At 35.3% G+C, this 22,506-nt stretch overlaps 2 protein-coding genes across 11 annotated transcripts in view; both read left to right on the forward strand.

Annotated features, from left to right (window-relative positions):
• The first annotated feature begins 275 nt into the window (after nt 1-275).
• st6galnac1.2 (ST6 (alpha-N-acetyl-neuraminyl-2,3-beta-galactosyl-1,3)-N-acetylgalactosaminide alpha-2,6-sialyltransferase 1, tandem duplicate 2) lies at nt 276-4,852 on the forward strand. The gene is given in 9 exon segments (XM_043254354.1): nt 276-298; nt 2,340-2,560; nt 2,644-2,711; nt 3,270-3,365; nt 3,426-3,441; nt 3,444-3,528; nt 4,333-4,416; nt 4,461-4,561; nt 4,680-4,852. Coding segments are annotated over 9 exon segments (867 nt in total).
• A 535-nt stretch (nt 4,853-5,387) lies between these two features.
• Nucleotides 5,388-22,506, forward strand: part of caskin2 (CASK interacting protein 2) — a 46,817-nt gene continuing 29,698 nt past the window's right edge. For 3 of the 10 annotated variants that reach the window (XM_043253304.1, XM_043253307.1, XM_043253308.1), the window contains exons 1-3: nt 5,394-5,782; nt 6,134-6,433; nt 18,378-18,429. In XM_043253304.1, coding sequence (XP_043109239.1) covers nt 6,274-6,433; nt 18,378-18,429 — 212 coding nt within the window. In that variant the 5' untranslated portion in view covers nt 5,394-5,782; nt 6,134-6,273. Of the gene's footprint in view, nt 5,787-6,133; nt 6,434-15,916; nt 16,084-18,377; nt 18,430-22,506 lie in introns of those variants that run through there. The other 7 variants (XM_043253299.1, XM_043253301.1, XM_043253305.1 and 4 more) reach the window with 6 other exon arrangements.

Here is a 22,506-nt window from a genome sequence, read left to right on the forward strand (position 1 = left end):
TATTTCCGCTTCAAACAGCTTAAATAATGCAAATGTCAAACAAACTTCACTTCTTCTGACTGTTTTTGTAACATTTTACAGACTAGGCAATGTCACTACACTACAGTCTATCGTCTTGGGACCACGAAGAACATTTACTAAACTGAAACAACGTGATTGATCGATTGATTTATGGGTGTATTTTTATATGCCCCTTTTGGCCATATGAATAACTAGTGCTGTCAAACGGTTAATCGCAATTGATTTAATCCGAAACATGTTGGCTAGGAAAGGAGATGGACTCTGATTATGTGTTCAGGTAAATATTAGATGTTCCAAATATTTGTTTGGCAGATTAAATCAGTCCACTATTTTGTGTAACCAGAACATCTTGTCAAAGCTATATTACAGTAGGCCATGAGGAGGATGCTGGGAAAAGAATGCACGCGACACATGTCTTAATTATCACACAGTATCAGCCAGAGATCAGATTATACATCAATTGTTAAATATTTAAACTCTCACTGGTTTATTATAATTAATGGCAAAATTAATGTTTGAAAATGTAAACTGATATTTCCTACTGAAACTACTCTTTAGCTAGTGAAAATACCCAGTGTTACAATAACTTTGGCCACCGCTGTATATTATATCTTCAGGAAAGCCTTTTCATTGGGTTTGTAAAAGCTGTTTTAATTTTTGCTTAATCTGGCATGAGTTTTTGTTGCATTTGTGCGGTTTAAACACCAGCCTGAAAATGAATCATTTTGTTAAGCAATTGGTTGAATTGATTCAAAGCTTTGAAAAGGTTTGTTTCTCCCGTCACTGAACTGAGTCAACTCAGGGTAGCCTTCAAGACCAACCAACATAACTGGAACAAACTGAAAAGTATGCTCTTATAAAAAAAATTTAACATACTTTAAAACTTTGAAAATTACGACAAAAAGTCAATCCAAGGCCTTTTGCAGAGGAAAGAAGCCAGGAAAGAAATATCATTGTGTTCTTGATTTGATTTACAAAAAAAACCCATGAGCATTTATTCTTCCATATAGGCCACTGAAATAATTTTAAAGAGAGTAGATTGGATGTTCTGATACATTTGTGACAGGTAACATTAAGTCAAGAGAGTCTATAGTGTGATCTATATCTTTTCAATGACCCACATGTCTGCTGTCCTATAATTTGTATTGTACATATATTAGTAATGGGTTATGAAAATTACTTGAAAATTGGACGCATACAAATTTATCACAAAAGACCACCGCAAGTGCTCCAACTGTTAAAAGTAAAAAAATAAAATAAATAATAATATTCTTTATTAACCGTTTCCCTGGAGATAAAGACTTGAAAGAAACTGCATGGGCCTGTAATCATTCGATTTTATCCAAAGATATTAACACATGAAAGACAGAAGGAGACTCTCTGTGAAAATCTTTCTTAAAAAGCTATGGACTAAAACTAAAGAAATGATCTATAATATGCTGCAAGTGAAAGCAGGTTGTAATACAGTTAAATTGTTTTTAAGGAGATAAAGGTGATATTTATACATTTCAATATTTACAGTAAAGTATCCAAGTTTGTGTATTTTTTTTAATCTTTATTATGAATTACACATTTCTACTTTCTACACCCTGGACTGCACTGTGAACAATTCATCAAAGCAGTATGAAAAATGCAACAATCTTAAGAAAGATTGATTAAGAAAGTTTGTTTGGCAATGCACAGAAAAAAAAAAGATGTCTTTAAAGGGTTCACAAACTTATTCTGTCCGTGGCCCTTGAGAATAAAGACTTTGAAGAGACTTGTGTGACTGGAATCATTAGACTCTTATTAAAACACAAATACATCAAAAGCAGAGGGAGTCTCGGTATTCTTTTCCGGTTTCTGTGAAGAACAGGCTGCGTTTAAACATTAATATTTTTTCGTGAAGAACAGACCGCGTTTAAACATTGATTAATACGTTTTACAGGAGGTGAGAGGACTATGACACACCTCGGCACACCTCTTCACTCCACATGAGGAAAAGAAGGAGGAGAAGGAAATAAGGGCGAACGTTATTAGCTCTGGCCTCTACTGCTTATTTAAATATGCTGATGTGAACGAGATGTGAGGGCGGCTCAAAATCCCCCCGGGGTACTTTGGATCTAGTTTTGAGTCCTGTGAAAAATTGGCATCCCTGCGTGAGAGCTAGGCAAGCGGCGTGTACTACTCAAGTTTACACAATGTAAACTACCAAGCGTAAGATTTTTTTGTATTTATTGTTAAGGTGCGTACACATCAGGGTGGACAGTCTAATGTCCATGTCCTAAAACATGTTGCCTAGATAGGCAGCTCAAGCTCACTTGAGTCTTCTGTAATAGGCCCAATCAAGCGGTAAACATACAGCTTCTCAACCCGTTTTTATCTGTCAGGTTTTGCAGGTTTGAAGGCACTTTGCGAAATTCCTCTAATCCCAAATTTAAGGAGAAGTTTATTCCAAACATCCAGCTGTTTTTACGAAGCGATCGTCTCAGCATGAGTGAGTGGAAGCGACTTTATCACTTCAACAACCCTTTCGGCTACATGGGACAATATTACGCAGGTTTGTTTAATCTGAAATCATAAATGCAATACGTTGCATGTTGGTTCATTAAGACATGGTTTTAGAATAATGCATTTTTATAGCCACAAAAGCAGCTGTTGACAGCATCAACCTGTTTCTACAAGTACCCACAAGATCGAAGGACGTCTGTGTTCGTTGCGCTGTTGTTGGGACCGGCGGCCTTCTCAATGACTCCTGACTGGGAAAAGAGATTGTGTTCAGGTAAACTGAAATGTTTGCTTGGCAGCTGAATTCAGTCAGAGTTATGTGTAAATTTTCTTGTCAAACCTCTTAAAGGCATAATGAAAATTGTCCTCATGCCATTAGATCTATACGGCTTTCTACTTTTAAACAAATGCGGTTGGAGTTGTATTAAAAAAATGTCCTGGCAGTGGCCTTTATAGTAGCAGGGAATAGGGGTTGACATTTTGAAGCCAAAAAATAGTACACCCATTCAACGCAAGGATAGTTTTAGGGGCAGTTTTACTAAACAGGGCGTGGAAATATCCGCGCGTTATATAATAATAACGAGCAAATTAAAGAACACGGACACAACGTGTAATTTACCTGTTGACAAACGCTAAATATCAAGCACGAGTGGATTTTATAGCATGGCTTGTGGGTGATTAAATCATTTGACAGTTTTCATTTTTGGGTGACCCTTTTATTTAATCACTTGTTTTTTTTCCCGCTGGGGTGAATGCTGAAGGATGTTGGGAAAAGGACGTGTGTTTATGTGCACACAGCACATCCCTCAATCCAGTCACTCATGGTTAATAAAAAGAGATTCCTGCTGACTAGGTGTGTCTAAACTATCACATGTTCCTATATGAGGGCTACTTTGGCTATTTTTTTTTAATGAAAGGACATTAAATATGTTCTAATCCCGAGGGTCCAAGAGACTACAACTTTCTTGAGTCTCTTATGAAGAATAGAAAAACACCTTCAGGAGCATATCGTGGACGAAAGTAAGTCATCCTAACAGAAAAGTAATTATTAATCAATATTGTACCAGTGGCGCAAAATATACAGCCCACCTGATGATTTGTTATGGCCCACAGACCAAGTAACTGAAAAATAGCCGAATTAATCACAGAGTTGCAGTTACCAAACGAGACGCTCCTCGCTTACTTTTTTTTTTTCTCTGGCAGCTCCAAAGGCTGCTCAGAATCCTAACGTGCTGCATTTTTACACAGGGTCTTTATCTTATTTTTAATTGAAATAAAATGCAGTTTCTTACCAGCCAGTGGTGATTCTGAAATAAAAATAAACATGCCAGGTTTCTGTTGTTTGGGATGAGCTAATAGGGAAACTACTGCTGTAACGAACGAAACTTTTATGCACATAATGTTTATCTGTCAATCTTATTTTTCCGGTGTTCATATTAATGTTGTGGTTATTTGAGCAGTTTGCTTCACGCATTCAGTTTAACCTCATGAAGGTAAAGACGGCAAACTTTAGCGTTGATTTTTAGACACTCGTGTTTTCTTGCTGCATCTTCCTAATAAATGCGCAACCTTCGATATTATGCAGAAGTCTTTCTTGTTGCAAAATCTGCCCTTTACATTTGTCACAACCTTCGCAGTTTAAATATACAGATAAGCTTTCTTTTGACTCCTGTGTCGTCTTTTTCTTTCCTCACATCATAAGGGTGGTGGAGAAACAAAGATGAGAACGATTAGTCTTTTTCACTTAATTATCTGCTTTGTGCTTGACTGTTGTGGTATAAGGATGCCCTCGTGTTCATTGAGTTATTATTTATTGTTTTGAAGGCCAAGCAATTAATACAGCGGCCATTTTAATGAAAGCTCTTACTACATCCTCCATCCAGACTTTCTCAGATATGTGAGTAACAGGTGAGAGATTTGTTGATGCCTGTGTCTTACATTTTTCATTTTAGGTTTCTTAGGGCAAAATTATTGAAAACAAAAAGATGGTGGCTGGTCAGGCCAACTAATGGAGCATTTACTCTTCTGCTGGCCATGCACACATGTTGTAAGGGTTATTGTTGTAATGATGATGATGATAATAATATCTCATGCTTACAGATGAACTGACCCCAGGGCTTATTGTTTTATAGCATGCCATAATTTTTTCCCTGCTCTCCTGCAGGTGAAAGTGTATGCCTTTAGCGCTGATGATTATCGCAAACATTACAACTGCTACTATGACACCAAACGCACTAAACTAGTGTTTTATGCTAATTATGATTATCGTTTGGAGATGAGAACCAGGAAGAAATTTCATGATGACAAATGTATCTGGATGTATTTGGGAAAATTTGACACCTAAACAAATCTCGGAAGAAATTTATTATTGCATTGCAACTCTAAAAAAAGAGATTTAATCCATTTTAGGAAGAAACAGATTATGTTGCACACTGACATTATGAGTGTCTCTTTGCAACTAATTTGAACATTAAGATCCTTTTCTTGTTTAAATAAAAAAAAAAAAAAAAAAAAAAAAGCCTTGTGTCTGCGTTAGGTATCACGCCCTCAACTTAACTTGTTCAGGGGTGTCGAACTCAACTCCTGAAGGGCCAGAGCCCTTGAAAGTTTTTGTTCCAAATAATTAATTTTCAAATAAGCCTGAAATACTTGATTACTTGGATCACATGTGTTTTAATTAGAGTGAAATCTCAAGCACGCAGGGCCCTCCCTCCAAGGATTTGAGTTTGACAGCCCTGAACTAGTTTATGCTCTCAGGACATTACAGCGTCTAGTCACTAGATGTCGCACTAACTTTAAAAACTACAACGAATCAACATCGGAGTCCCAGATGTTTTCCTTAACTGAATTACCGTCAACGAATACCCGGGCCGTTGTGAAATAACTGTTAAATTAGCGTCGAATTAACACTTACGGCATACATTCAAGCTGCACGACACGATATAGACGTATCTGGAGCATTGCGTCCTGCAATTTGAACACAGAGTATTTTATAGGAGTTGTTCGTCGTTTGTGGGATCCTTTTTCTGGAATATACAAGAGTCTTCACAGCGCACCTTTCAGGAAGAGCGAGCAGCAGGCGGGCGCGTGACTGATCCGTGCGCGTTCACGCACCGGCCACTTGCGTTGTGTCAAACACGTTCAAGTATGGCATTGCTCTTTTGCGATTTACCGAACAGAAACGGAAAACATAAACGGGATTACACTTATTGAACTTCGTCGGTTTCGTGGAAGAAGTGGCTCGAAGCCATTATATCGACCTGACTACGCGCCGGTGAGTATGTGATCCTAGACACGACAAGTGCATTACTTATTTAAAATTGGATTAAATAGCACCTATAGAGGTAACCGTTCACGAAAGTTGCCATTAATGCTTATGGTTCATTTTATATGTATTATTATCCGTCCTAGTGCACTTTCCCTAACGAAACGATCACAGAAGCGCTCAGGTTGCCTTGGAAGTGATTGGTTGCTTGTTTATTGTAATTAAAGATACAGACTCAAAATGCAATAACATTTCTTAAAACAACAGCAAAGTTGCGTTTTATGTACAAATATTATTTAAACGTGTGCGTGACTGTACAAACCGAGCCATGATAATAGAGCGTGCCTGTTTCTCCCTTAGGTTTGCTTGTGATGTTCTGGCTTTAAGGATGCAGTCATCTACTTCATGTTGCTTAGGACCATAAATTAAGTGGTCAGACCATATGTGTAAAAACAAAACAAAAAGCGGTAAGGTAAACCAAAAGCCACATCCAAAGTTCCATGAACAGAGAGAATCATGACATTGTGAATCCAGATTATAACACTTCTGGAAGCTGGACGAAAGCCATGGGAAAGGAGCAGGACCTTCTTCTGGCTGTGAAGAATGGAGACCTTCCTTTAGCTCACAAACTTCTGGCCAAGATTAAGACCAACCGAAATAGTAAGTAGGCTGCTTTTTCTTTTTTTTTTTTTTCATATATCTTCTTTTGGCAGCAGTCATTTGGAAACGTTATCAGATTATACGTCATTTAATTATCTTTCGAAAGTTTCTGTTTCACATTTAAAATACTTCAATGAGACCTGCTACCTTACGCCCTCTACACTCATTCTTGAAAATGCTGTTATTGTGTCCCAGAATACACTTGAGGTGAAGAATTCATTTTCAAGCCCATAAGTTGTTAATTTGACTTGCCTAGATAGAGCTGTGCCTAATATTAAGATTAACCATCAGGGACTCATTTATTTAACATCTGAGCTGCAACAGCAGTGGCAATAACGCTACACTAATTGCTGAATCAGCCCTGTATGACACCAAACAACAGCTGCATCCAAACCGAACATGAAAAGACCATTAGCTTCTCTTGACCATTCCAGTAATGTATGCGCTTCATGTAAACACTGGATGCAAATAAGTACCTTCAGACATCAACTGCAGTTGCAGTGTCACGTTAAATCCTTTTTGGGGATTAAATCCAGTAGACTGTCTACTCACTAGGCGAGGGTCAAGGGTCAGTTATTGGCCAAGTTGGTGCAAGTGCACCTGCAGAGGATGTTTTGAGGACGGTCTGTAAGTCTTCCCCAAGCAGATGGAGACTGCTTCGTCTGGAGGCCAAACAGGGTCAGTTCATGGCGGGTCAGACGGTCAGTGAACTCCTCTGCAAATCTGGAAGGTTACAGTACGATGATGGTCATATTCTGCTTCAGGATATGGATTGCAGTGTGAAGTCTTTGTATATTAACATTAAATGTGTTTCTTGTCACGCAATGCCATGTGAATCTTAATCACTTTCATGAAGAAGTGCCTTGGAGATTTTTGGGAGTGGGTTTGGTTTTACAAAACAAGGCAACGCCAAGAATTTCTCAGTAACCTTTGTGGGAAGATTTCTTAAAAAGTGCCTCATTTACTTTCATTTCCAGAGTAAAAAGAGTAATATATTAAAAATAAATGTATTTCATACTAAGCAGACATATGAATTGAGACTTAATGTTATAATTAGATAACTTTACTTGTATTTTTGCCTAAAATGTTTTAATGCCACTATTGATGGTGATCGTATGGTCTATGAATAATATCAGTTTTTAAATTCAAGATATTGTACCTGAAGCATACTTGCAACAGCTCAGTATATCTTTAGTTGGATTTCAGCACTACTTCTGCAAAATTAGTTGTTCCAATGTAAGCATACCAATTTAGGATACAAAAAGTACAATTTTTTTATTAAGTATATATAAATATGTTATATATATATATATATATATATATATATATATATATATATATATATATATATATATATATTTCATTAAGGTGGTGTAACTGCCTCACTTTAATTGTAACCTTATTTGTTAAAAATTCAGATGAAACGAAAGAAGAGACGTATCATCGGATCATCATTTTATTGTGACTTGCGTCTGATTGATATAGATAATCAGAAATAATTTAGAGAGGGGACTTGTTGTTTGGATGCATTCATATCCGAAAAGTCCAGCATACAAAAATCAACCCCAACAGCAATTCTATTAAAAATAGTATTATTTTTCATTATAATAATAACGTTATTATTAAAATAATGATTGTACCTCTAATTCTGTTGATTGAGCTTACTGCATCTTATATTGGCTTAAATGGAGCTTCGAGACCTGAAATTCTCAACAACCTCTTTCCTTTTTGCCAAAATCTGTAATCCGGTGTTCATCTCTACCCCCACCTGTCTTGTTACAAATCAGGGATAACCCATATGGCAAACTGACAGATTAACTTTAAAGAGAGCTGGATTTCAGCACACCGTCATAAGGGCTATTTTGCTTTCAGCCGCTTTTGTTGCCTAAAAATATTGCAGGCCTGTAAACCGCTGCGGTACAAATACCAGTTCCGTATGAGTTTTTCCACATAAAGAATGTTTTACACAAGCTTGTACACGTTTTAATTCTCTCTCCTCTTGTTCATGACAGATGGGTCAGGCTACTCAGGACTGTTTTGGAATCTGCTCAATGAGTTAATCCATGAGCGATGTTGTCAGTCATCGCTAGATCTAGTATAAACTCTGTAAGTCAGCCGTCCCTTCAACTTACGAACAGGTCCTGCATCTGACAGTCAGCTTTTAAATATTCATCGAAACTGGAGATTAATTAAAGGATGGACAGTATTATTAGCATTATGTGAGAGCTTGCATACATTTACTATTTTTAGGTTAATTAGTCTACAGAACACAAGGCTACTGTAGAAAACACCAACAGCGCACACAAACAACATCCTACATCTAGGTCCTCACATTTATTAGAAAAGACTGCATGAGAACGCGCTCTTCTGCTTTTGTTTTAATTGTCTTAAAGTGATTGTTGACTGTAGAAAAGATTTCATTTTTCACAAAAGTGCTATCGTGCCGACTTTGCTCACACGAGGTATACTAGCAACGTCCCAGGCCTACGTACAGTTTGTTCAAAAAGACGTATGCAATATCCGTACTAATTTGAAATAAGTTGACAGAATTATTTAGTTGAGGATTTGGTGATTATATAGCGTAATTGGAGATTAACAAGCAATTTTTAAAAGGCTGGTCATTTAGCAGCGACACTAAATTATGCCCAAAGTCCTCAAAGGTTAAGTTTTGCGTAAAGCCTGTTTTGCATTATTTCCACCCTGTGGGTAAACCAGGCAGAATGATAAAGGATGTCTCATGTAAATCTAACTGTGATGGCATATTGGTGAACATTTGGTTTGTTTCCGTGGCGGTGCACCGTGAAATCTCATTGGTCTGAATCCCACGGCACATAGCTGTACATTTAAATATCAAATATGTTCTGTTTCTTTGGGTGAAAAGAGACAAACCACTTGTTGTTGGAAACGCGGCGTCGCTTCTGGTTAGTACATGGCGTCGAAGGGAAAGCGATTGTTTGTAACTATAATAAATATGGGCGTGATTTTTGTTGTGTAGTTACTTAACTTTTCAGCTTTGATTTGACTCGCCTTTCCTGTTTCACTCCTGGTTTCATCGGTGATGCAAATGATAATGAATCTCTACGGGCTTCAAAATCCTCAACACATTCGCATCCTCACTGGCTTATGTAATAGGTAGAGCAAATAGTTAGAAAGCTAGAGTAATTTCATAAAAGTATTTGAATAAATATTGCGCTTACACATACATGCCCTTATTAGTTTCACTTTATTATAGTGAGACAATAGCCTGGATTATATTTGACCTCTGTGACCCAAATGTTCTGTATTGTAAAGCTGAATAATGACCCACATTGAGACTTAACATAATCTTTGGTATCACTATGGCCATTGGTCATATGATCCCCTGAGCTTCAGCTCATTCAGAACAGATATTCTTAAACAAGACGTTACTGGCCTAGTTATTTCCAGAGGCATTAATTTCACAAAAATGATTAATTGAAGCTTCCGTGATTTTTAAAAAGTCCTTTTTGGAGAAACGTCTTTATGCACAGACTAGCAGGGTAAACGTATGCTCAATTCAGGCTGGCTGGTTGTCTGCAGCTTTGTTTACAGTCATCAGCACCAAAACAGCTATACAAAAGCAGGTAAAGGAACCAGACTGTTTGAGAGATATGAAACTAGAACACCATGTCTGCTTTTGTCGTAATGATTTTATCTTCGTTCAAGTGAGTAACTAGGATCGGTCTGTAAAGATTATCTTAAATACATTCTTTCTAACGTCCTTGTACATGATTGGTTAAAGATTTAAAATTTTGAAAAGGAATAGAAAGATGGTAATCATGGATGCGCATGTAGTCTTTGTTAGTAGTATTTTTTTTTGTTGCAGAGTGTGTTATAGTATAGTTGTGAACAGAAATATTAAGACTTTGAATTTTAGAAAGCATGTATATCTCTTGATTTGGTGGTTTGATTTATTTATGGGTCATTCCACAAATCAGTGCCTTTTACATTCCTAAGAAATAATGAACGCATTTAATTTAACAACAAATAAACGTTGAACTTTACTTTAGATAGTAATTGTTTTCATCAATATTACATCAAATTAAACATTATTTTAAATAGCTTTTATGCTGGTAAGGTTTTTGGTCTAACCACACTCTAATTTTTTTTTTTCAGAAGGACTTTTAATTTGCAAAATGAAGGCACAATGATATAAAAATCACATTTGCATATTTTTTTGACGAGTATGCATTTTTTCAGTAAAATATAAATCATTTTATTGATGTCCGCTGACTTCATGTCAGCCCCGTTACCCTCATACAACCCTTGTAGAACAATGTACATTAAAGTGACATTATTTCTAGCAGGTTGCATCATCTGTCAACCAGGATTTCTACACTTAAAACCCAAGAATGTTCCTCTAACTCCTCCATAATGTTCTATTTTTGATGATTTTTGAGACTTAACTGAGGGGGGAATCAAGCAATATCAATCCTGTTACCATTTTTAAAATGTAAATTTAAACAAGAGTTTCTTGCATTAAATATAATACATTAAATGTAATCAATATTTACAAGTTAAATCCTGTCTAGTGTACAATATGTGCTTTTGAACTTGACTATTTGTAAGCAATTAGCAAATTTGTTTGGAATCGTCAAACCTGTTACTTTTTAGAGTAACAGGTTTTGACATGTGGCTAACAGGGATGACATTGATTAGGTTTAATGTCTATATAAAGTGGCATGTGAGTTCTAATAATATATTTTCTAGTAATGCTTGTATCGAAAACAGGTGTCTTCATTATTCATATTTTAAACTTACATTAAAACATTACAAGTAAAAAAAGGCCTTGATTTTTGTGGAATGTTCCTTATTTCATAATAATTGTTGAGGAGCAACTAGGTACATGTAACAGAAAAATGTAACTGCAATCTGTTACAGTTACTGAGGAAAAACGTGCAATTAAATTAGTTACTTTTTATTTTTAATTTTAATGATTGCAAAGGCGGTAACATTGAATATTTACATCGACTGCTCTAAAACACGAAACACCAATGCTGCAGGATTTTTAAGGGTATTGCTCCAGGGACGAGCTGTCGTACCCAAAAACAATTTTAAACCTTTAATGTGTTGAGTGCTGGTTAACCATGCCTGTTCTAATGTTTGAAAACGATTTAAAACATCCATTAGAAATTGAATAAAGCAATCAAATGTAATTAGTTACCTTTTAATAAAGAAACTGAAATAGTTACACATGCTACCTAAATATGGGTCACTTGTAATCTTTATTGCATTACATTTCTAAAGAAACCTTCCTAACATACTCCATGTTCATGGCCCAGCGTTGGTTTTGCATTTTGCAGAATGACAATCGGTGAAACTTTGCCTTTCAGACATAGGTTTGTTTGAGTCCTTTGCGAGATCATTTACATTATTTCAAATGTACACAGAGCCAGTAAGTCACCTTTGTGCACAGTCACGTTGTGTCTGTTACGTAACCAGGTCCTTCGTTTATCTCCGCTCATCCACTGACGGCGAGCTCAGACACCTTGACAACTTTCCAGTTGTTTTGTTCAGGGAGGCTTTCATCATGTGGCAGAACGTTGTTTGAGAAATGAGCCAAGATCCAGTGTTTTGGAAAGGTATTACAGTAAAACCTTTTTCCTATTTTGTCGCGGTAATTCCCTTTGAACAGACTGTCACAAAGGCTCATGGGATAACAGTAATGTGACTGCCAGGTCTTGTGCGCCACACATAAAGATGCTGAAATCTGTGTGGGTAAAGGGGTATAGCTGGGTGGTTCAATCAAGAGGTGGCTGATAATGTTACTAATAAGAGAAGTTGTTTAGCTTGTGTTTTGCTGTGCTGTTTACTGGAACAAACTGTAGGTAGGTCAGTCAACTCTGTTACCCCAAATTGCTTCTGGCAAGCCAAACCAAATCACTAGTGATCCATCTAATTAAAGTCATTATCTAATCTGTTGAGAGATTGACCTCTGACACTTGCTTCTGTTCCTGTAAATTAAAAAAAAAGTAGTAGTGTGTATTTTTCAGCCATGAATACCACAATGGTTTTCTTAGGGCTATTCTTTTCCATTTAAGAATTCAGAAACATGTATTTTGCTTATGTTAAAATGTGATTTTTAAAATCCTACATGGTCATGCTTTTTTTTTTGTCTCATGAAGACAAAATGGCAGGTTGGTGGCACAACTTCGATTATCAAAAGGTTTAAAAATGTATCTTGCATAATTATTTTTACTATAATTCCCAGACATTGCAATTTATCCCCTTTATAATTAACTGTTTTTTTTAATAAATTACACTTTTTGTATGAATTTAACCACATTTTTGACCTAACATGAAACCTTTCCTTTTTTGAGCCATAAGTTCTAAGATTTGGTTCACAATAATTTATTTACATTTTAATAACTTTTATTCTTTACTCTTAAAATCTGTTTATTTTCAGTTTTGAAAACGACTTAATGTTGTTGTGGAAACTATCCTATATTTTAGGAGGATTCTTGAATTTTAAAAGAACAGCTTTATTTAAAAAAAAAAAATCTTTGGTGGAAGATTTTTAATACATGCAATTTAATGCAGCCTTGCTGAACAGAAGTATTAATTCCTTTTGAAGAAAAGCTTGGCAATACCTTTAGAATGGTTGTGTACTTGAGAATGCCATTAAATCAGTTTATATTTCATACATATGTATGAAACATTGGAAGTATGTGCTTAACTGTGCTGCAAAATGTCCTTTCAGGTTTGTTTTGCATCTTAGAACTTGTTTGGTAAGGGCTTGGCATTAATTAAAGACTAAGAGCTGACATTAATTTGACATTTTCACAGATGCATTTTCAGTGACATTACTGTTAATATACACTGATTTCTAAAAAAGCTATTGTTGATTATACCTTAGACACTTTGCCTTCTCACCTGTTTACTTCCAGTCGTCAGATTCACTCAGTGCCTGTATGTTGTTTTGATTTTAAAAGGGGAGATTATATTTATAAAGGAAAGATACCTTCAAGCATTAAAAAAACTCTCAACAGGCTCAGTGACAATGAATGGCTCGATACAAGGTGTCCTTTAAATTGGCTCATTATGTTTATTGTGTGGGTTTAGGGAGTGGTTGAGTCCTGTGCGGTTACTGTGGCTCATTTCATTTGAGAGATGCCCACATTAGAAGCAGCTTTTCCATTCAGTGAGAAAAGACCACTGTTGACAGACACAAAGGGTGTTTGTGTTTGCGTGCACACTTTTGTGTGGATACTGTGAGCAAGGGAGAGAGAGGGGGACGTAGATGGAAATTGAGAGATTGGGTGGGTTAGCCATGTCTGGAATGTTGTCTCATGTTGAAACTCGACCTCCTCTTGAAAGACCCACAACATCAACTTTTTTTTTTTCTTCCCCTGCAGCGATATGTAAAGTTCATAGTTCCGTTGGCATCTTTCCCTCTGCCCGCTGGCCGTGGCGCGTAGTCCACAGTGGGGTGGTTCTGTTGGAGTACAACAGGGCCTGTGATTAGCCCAGCATGAGCCAAAGGCATGGCTTACAGACCTTGCAGATCCATAGGAAATCAGCGGTGGCAATGTGTGAAACATATGGGTGTTAGGCTTCTTGGATTGGCCAAAATAGGGTATAGCGGTTCTTGAAATTAAACCTTGACATGTCCTTGTCTTTAATAATTTTTGACTGCCTGATATTTGGCACACATGTAATCCATTCTGAAGCAATAATCTCATCATTGCATAATGAGGTCTTACTTTCAGATGTATTGAAGTATTTTTCTAACCTAACTAAATGCATGTGTTATCATTGGTCAAATTCTTAAATGTTATCAATACATTCGGTTAGAATAAGTAGACTGTATGGTTGTTACTGTTTAAATGAAATCAGTGTCCCCAAAATCCATTCCACTGCAGAGGAAACACTGAAGCTGCATCGATAGTGCCATTTAAATGTGTTTACTGACTGTTGCAGTAAATAATAAATGCATTTCCTCAGTAAAATTGCAAATGCAAATAAATTGCGTATGTGTGTGTATATATATATATATATTTTGTTTTCAAAGTCTTGGTGCTGCCCTAGTTATTGTTTGTAATTGATGTTTTAATCGGGTTACTTGTCTGGAAATTCTTTCACTTGCCCCTTCACTTGTCCACTTGTCCAGGACAAGCATTACTTTGCGGCATTTTAGACAGTGCATGAACCAAAATTGATTCCTTTTACGCTATGTCTTTGAGCTTGTTCAGGCAACATCATACAAAATTATCGAAATACTAGGGGTGTATCGATTTGCGTATCGTGTATCGAAATCAAAGTGAAGATAATGGGGAAATTACATTGCTCCCTTTGCCAAGTGCATTTCAAATGACTAAATATTGGCACACACGTGCTTTGTTCACTCTGAAGTCTTCACTAACAAGGCATAAGGATGATCGCTTTGATTTGGAAAATGACCGTGAACCACGTGATACGCGAATCATTACACCCCTACAAAATACATGTCTGGACAGTTTTTTTCAGAAACACATTTAGTTATGTCATATGTGAATGTAAACAGTGGAGAAATAAATTGCATGTGTATCATAATATTGGATCGGTGCAATTGGGGACCTCAACCTTTAAAAATCTGCTGCTGCCTATCATTTTTAATATAACAAAAGACAACTTTAAAAAAGATTGAGCTATATTCACTATGTTATTTTACCCTAATTACATTTTATGTACCCGAAAACCAAGTAGACCTTATTTCATTTGTAAAGCTTAAAGTGTTACTTATTTTATTGCTGTCTCTTCATTTGCGCATGAAAATGTTTTTATTCGTTTTTCATCCTCCTGATTTGTCCACAAGTGAAATTCAGTTGATTTCTTCATTTCAGTTAGGTAAATTAATTTCGGGCTACCGGGGATTTAGACTTTTTTCAATCCTGTACCATAATAGGCATTTTTTCATTGGCTCTTGGATTAATACAGAAAATAAGCACTGTGACTTGTGTTTTCTTCACAATTTTAAAGCTTTTAATAAGGCCAGATGTAATAAGCTACAAAAAACTACACATCAGTCCCATAACTTCACCATCACCCCACTAAGTTTACTGCAACTCTTTCATTTTATATTTGACAAGTTAGAATAACGTGATGAACATAATGAGACTGTGAAAGTTGAGTCAAATGTGTTTTTTGATTAATGTTTTAAAGACACATAGTGCATCTTTTCACATTCTGTACACATTTTAGTTTTTAACGTCTTGAAAAGTGAACCATGAAAGGCCTTTTCATGCTCTTAAATGCAGGAGTGAGTTATTATAGTTTAAGTGAGCTGAAAGTTGCTTCGCTTTAGATGCCTACAATCACAGAATAATAGATGCAGTTTTCACAATAAATAAAAGATTTTTTTCTGATTGGTTTTAATCCAGAAGATGTGGGGGGAAGAATTCATTGCATCGCTATGGCTCCCACTTTGCTGGAGAGAACAAATAGTTATAGATCCGTTTACTCGAGGTTTTCTCTAATTTTGGATCAGGAGAGAGGGTCTTTCGCGATGGTGATGGATTGAGATATATGAAATAGATGGAAAGGATTCTGAGCAGGTGAATGATTGACGAGTAGATGATTTAAGAAAACAAAAGTTTAAGGTTTGTGGCATTTTAAAGCCGAAATGGGACAGGCAGCTGTGTGTGCACTGACAGGTAAGAGAACACAGTTTTCATTTGCAGTTAAGACTCCTCCATGTTTGTTTCGAGATGAAAGCGGTCAGGATGCTGTGTAGCTCAGAGCCGGTTTTAAATGATGACACAGCTCTGTGTTGTTTAGAGGACAGATTTGTGTACTGTCACTGACAGTTGGGACAGTCTTACATTCATCGCTCTTCGCTTAGTGACCTAGATCACATTCTCCCTTTAGCGACAGGTGGAGCGAACAATGTTTTCACTGTTTGGTATTTTTTGATGTTTGCAATGCTTACAAAGCTGCACTTTTTTCCTTGAAATATTCTGTTTCAGTGTTTTCTCTTAATACTGCTAATTGCAGTTTTACAGCATTGGGACTTGTAGGGCCTTATGCCATTTTTATTATTTCCCAAATTCAGTGTTTAAAATTTTTCTGGGTTGTTGTTTTTTTGGTAAGTTTTAATGTTTAAATTAAAGTTTGATTCATCAAATGCATGTATTGTCCTTACAATATTCTTTACAGCAATTCATTAAACATTTAACACAGATTACTTGACGTCCCTATGTACGATGGCGTTTTAGTGCAACATAAAAAAATTAAAAATACTAATATTACGAGATTAAAGTCGAAATGTTCATAGAAATTAATTCTGATAATTTGAGAGTAATCTATAGCGCATACAAATAGCCCAGTTTGAACTGACTGATTTAATGTGTATAATAACTGTTCTCTACTTCTCTATATTTCTATATTTTAGACATCCATCAATTAGTGATGAAAAATTGCTGTGCTGCGCTGGCTGAAATAACAGCGTGCTACCACGGCCACATTTATTATTATAATGCAGGGTTAACGATTAACTTGAACTATTTTAGAATCTGTATAGATTTTATTTTAGGCAAGTTGCGATAACATAATTTGCCTCTAATTTGTTCATGCTTTATTTCAAGTTTACAGCAAAATATATAAGTGAAAGAACATCAGAAGGCATGGAAAAACAGTAGCTATAGCCTAATTTATAATAAAAATAGTGTCTAATTATTATATATAACGAAAAAAGCACATTAAACTGAAGCGATATGTCATGCCACATTTAAAGAGCGTGAAAAACATTATAATATAGTCTACATAATGTTTGTATTTCACCATAAAACTGACACATTCAAAAAAATGATACTTTGGAATATCCAGGCCAGTTGCATGCACGAATTGATGTATCAAAATATTATAACTTTAATCTTTATTCTCAAAACATATAGGCTTTATTTTTATAATATAACTTGTAGTATTTCAATTTTATTCTCCAAATATTTCAACTTTTTATTCTCGTAGTATTCAGACTTTATTCTCATCATTTCGACTTTATTGTCAAAATATTATGGCTTTAATATTATGGCTGTAATTTTACATTTTATTTATTTATTTATTTTTAAAGGTGGCACTAAAATGCTTTTGTATTTTTTTCCCCATACGTTTTCTTGGTTCCATTTTAATGGTTTCATTAAATATTAACAATCAAAAGCATCTCTCTTCAGTTTATTTAAATTTATAATTATGTTCATAACAATGGTCATGAAATGACTCTCATCTCAGAGCAGTTCTACAGATTGTTTGTGTTTATGTACTAATAGATTGAGCTGGCTGAGTATACAGTAAATTCCATTTTTCTGACTGGATCTCATGATTTCATCCATGGCTCTAGACCTTAGGGTTCATAGAGCTCTGAACTTTTCAGTGCTTCTATTACTTCACATGTTTGCGTTTACATTTTTCAAGTGAAAATGAAAATGTTTATTCAGAAGTCCTTCCTACTTTGGAATGTTAGGATACTGAATGGTCCTCAGGACAGTATACTTTTTTTTTTTTTTGAACCTAGTGGTCTTAAAGGGATAGTTTTAAAAAAAAAGTCATATTTTCCATAATGAACTGTCATTTTATGAGAAAGAGCTGTGTGAGGATTCTGATATTCATAGCATGCAGATTTGGGATGCCATGTGAGCAAATCATTTTTAGTGAACTATCCCTTTAAGACCACTCAGTTCTAATCAGAATTGTGGGTTTACATATAAATATTGTTCAGATAACAAAATATACTTATAATGAATGTTTTGTTACGCAAAGGAAAAAAAAAGTATGACATAACCATCAATCTACATTGTGTTTGATTACAAAATAGATTCCTGTTGAAAATTTAAAACAAGTGCTTTCATGCCATCATCATGCCTCATACCTCTCTAATGGAGGATCAGCAGCTGACTGATTTGTTGAAAACATCTCATCATGTCCTGACTTTTATTTCCATCTGTTTTCCTAGAGTTGCTGGGCTCCACAAAAAGGCTAAATGTGAACTACCAAGACCAAGATGGGTAAGTTCTCATTTTAAACATGGTTGGTCCAAATATGCATATAATTTGAAGATGGTAGTTAAATGTTAGCGCAATATAAATAAAGCATTTTATTATAAAGCGGAAGCATGCTTTAAAGCTCAGATCAACTTGGTTTGCCTAAAGAAAACAAGCTGGCAAAAAGGCTGAAGTTGTTGATAATATAATAAAATGTGAGATTTAACAGCTATTTTTAAACGTCTGGTCATTTTTGACCAAGATCACCAAATTAGGAAGGGTTTTCTGCAAAGCACAAGGGAAAAATATACAGAAATTATAACATTTTGATGGGTTGTTTTGTGAGTCATCCAAACCTGCCTCCTTTACAGTTAAATATTTATACTGTAAACTCGAAAATTTTGACTCAGATTCTCAAACGTATGAATTTTGCATGTTTATAACGTTTGAGAAGCAGACTGAGGCAAAACATTCACACCAGATAAAGCTTGAGTCACATTTATGCCACTCATCAGAACACTGTGTGCGTCTCCCACCTGTTTAAACACTGGAAATATGCTCATGTATCATGTTGTATCATCCTCCTTTCTTATTAGAAGGTGGTATATGCTTTCCTTTGCCATGACTTGTCAATCATTCAATACCTTCAATGCAATTTTCATGACCTTTAACAATCTTGTTGAAAATTATTTACAATGATTCACAAAAATGAGAACAAAAATGTCTATTAAAAATGTTTAGCAATATTAATAATTGAAAAATAATGAAATACCTGTCAAACCAGAATCAACACACGATTGAGAAAACATGCTATATCTATACATGTATATGCATAAGTATATACCAAAGCAAAACAATAAAAATAAAAATAATGCAAAAAACTAAAATGAAATCAAAAATCAATGCCATTCTTTATTTAAAATCGTTTCAAGTAATAAAATCATGAAAAACAGTAAACAAGTTTCACTCAAATTTAATTTGTCTTTTTAATTTAGGAAATTTAAAACAGATTTTTTAATTTTTTGGTAAATAAATGACATTTACCATTAAAATTAAAAAGAAATATTGTGTGGTTTATTTTGTATTTTGTTTTATTAATTTTTTAAACAATAGTGGTAGTAGTAGCATTTCATAATAGTAATATATTTCTGACACAGTATCATGAATACCTTACTCGTTTCTGTGTGTATATGATATGACGCTGGTTTTAGCCTAATAAAATGGGACAATTAATGTGGAGTTACATTTAGAGCAGTTCTGGAGGTGTTGTTTATGTATTTATGTCCTCAGTGAGATGGCAGATGCTGAAATCATGGCAAGTGTCACACGCTTCAGTGTATGTCGTAAACAAATGCAGCAAATCAGCTCATTAAAGGAAATGTATATAAATAATTACAATTGATTATGATTAATTGCAATTATTTATATCAGCTTCCAGTAGTAACTGTAGCTGAATTATATTGCATCAACTAATCTGTTTGTTCAGCGAACATTCGTATAAACTCTAAGAAAGGATATTTTTGTGGTACTTTCTTACAGTATCAATGCATTAGAGCATGAAACAAGTGTCAAAATCATAAAGAGAAGTTCATTTAAAAAAGTGAGTTAAACACCTGTAAACCGTCAGTGCCTTTTATAACTGGGTCTAGAACTAATACTAAACCTCTGTAGATGTATGAATGCATTGCCTCGTTGGTGAGGGTCCAGATGCAGCCTCGGATTAAAGTCTTGATGGTTCCAAGGTTTTGGACTTGCAATCACATTCATCTTTGTTTGAAGAGTGATGAATTCCAAAGATGTCCTGACTCCAGGACACCAGAAAACAAGAGGGTGATATATATATATATATATATATAAATTATATATATATATATATATATATATATATATATATATATCTTGCTGAGTTTAAATGGGTGTACAATAGTATAAAATCTAGTGAAACATTTTATTTACAAATAAGAGGTGGACTAAATCTAGTAAAATGTTACACAATTCTCTTTGTTTCAAATTGGGAAGGTATATCGATGAGTAGCGATGCTATATTGAGCATTTCTCTTGACAGCTTTGTCTCCTGTTGAGTGCTCTTTAAGAGCGTTTTGACTGTAGTAACAGTTTTGCATGCCGAATGGAGGATGACAGCCGAGAGAACAGTTTATGTGAATTTGAGTTTAATGACTTAAAATATTCTTCCGTACCTCACACTGAACTATGGAACAGCTTCAGAACACTTGAAATGTAGTGCACAAAAACGTTTTTTTTTTATGTTTTCATGCCTTTTGTGGGGCTTCACAATAACGCAGAGTAGAACACGGACGATATCAGATTTGAAATTGACAGAAAATGACCGTACCTGACCCGATACCAATCCTGAGTATCGGATCAATGCATCCCTAGTAAGGATATGATTAAAATGAGTCCATGTGACATCGGTGGCTACGAGTACTTTGTGTGCATAAAGAAAACTAAAATAATCACTTTGTTCAACAGTTTCTTCTCTTCCATGTCAAGTCTTCCATCAAGTACCGTGAGCATGCCCATGTATTACTTGTAAGAATCAAAAACATAACGCGTCCCAATAAATGTATTAACTTGCATATTTTCCTGCTTACTGTATGCCTGGAAGACTCATATTAAAGGCTCCATGCCATGACTTGTGTTTGTTTGCTGAGCCTAGCTGTGGTGTGTTTGATTCTATCCAAACATTGTACTGTAACACCTTCCTGTGCAGAGAAGGAAAAGAAAATGCATCAATGCTTGATTAAGAGGCAAACTTATAATTCTTCTTGTCATTTTTTTCAATATATACGGCATAAGCTACCAGCATTTTCCGTGGACTATATCTTAACGTTAGTTAAAAGGAACGTGACATGGTTTGACTGGTTTTCCCAAGACTCTTCCCATGATTCCTTTCTGCTTTGAGCTACCAGCACTGTTTGAAATCAAAGTAGAGACTATTAGAAAAAGCTACAGACCCAAAGCTTAACCCCTAAAATACTGGATAGACGCTATGGGAAATATTGTATGTGGTTCAAACTTCTACAATATGTTCATGTAGAGTTGAGGTCACAACCAATAAAGCAAGTTGACATGAAAAACTTTGCATTTGATAAAATTGATTGAATTTAGAGTCATATGCCACCATGCAATCAATAATTGGTGGTTGGAACCAAGTCCCAGCCCTACTTTTTTTTTCTTACAGTCAACAAATATCATTAAGTAAAAACATGAGTTTATCAGCACTGAACAAATACCCAGCAGTGATGATAAAAACAAAGTCAACAAACAGGAAAACAATAATCTGATAAAAATAATATCTGTGCGTTCATTCTGCAGTACATGCTGGGAGCTCATGTTCAGGGCAAACTGTTTGTTAAGACAACTCTCTTAGGCTATTTGGGACAGCATTTGTGGGAATATTACTAGTTAACATATGTTTTTATGCAATTCTCATTCTCTGGTTTCTGTGACTCACTGTATGTGACTCTGTATGCTGGGTAAAGTCTAATTGCTTTTGTGCAGTGTGTGCTGTTGTTGAATCTTGGGTCCCATTAGTCTTGAGAGACGAAAGTGGCAGAAAGTTGAAAGCACATCTCCATGAAGTTGAGGGCCTCACATTAGCATGAGCGCTAATTTGTGCTTTCATGAGCAGCAGGGGAAGAACTGAGAAACCGGCTCCTGAGGGACCTGCAGCTGAGGTGGAGGAAAAACATTTCATTATTCATCACTGCTACTGGCGCTGTTCACTTCACTTCACTTTCTTTCTTTCTTTCTTTCTTTCTTTCTTTCTTTCTTTCTTTCTTTCTTCCTCTCCTTCTTTTTTCATTTTTATTTAGTTTTTTTGCTTATTCTTTTTAATTTTATTTTGTTTGCCTTTTTTTTTCTTTATTCCGTTTCATTCGCTCATTCTTTTTTCTTTAATTTTTTTCATTCTTTTTTAAATTCTATTTCATTTGCTCATTTATTTCTTCTTTTGTGCATTTATTTTTTCCCCCCTCTTTCTTTACCTCTTTTTTTGGAATTTCTTTTCCTATTTTGCCTTCTATTACAATTTAATTTTCATTACTTTTTTTTTTTTCTATTTTGTTTGCTTATTTCTTT

This window comes from Puntigrus tetrazona, chromosome 12, assembly GCF_018831695.1.
Source record: "Puntigrus tetrazona isolate hp1 chromosome 12, ASM1883169v1, whole genome shotgun sequence".
Classification (NCBI taxonomy): Eukaryota; Metazoa; Chordata; class Actinopteri; order Cypriniformes; family Cyprinidae; genus Puntigrus; species Puntigrus tetrazona.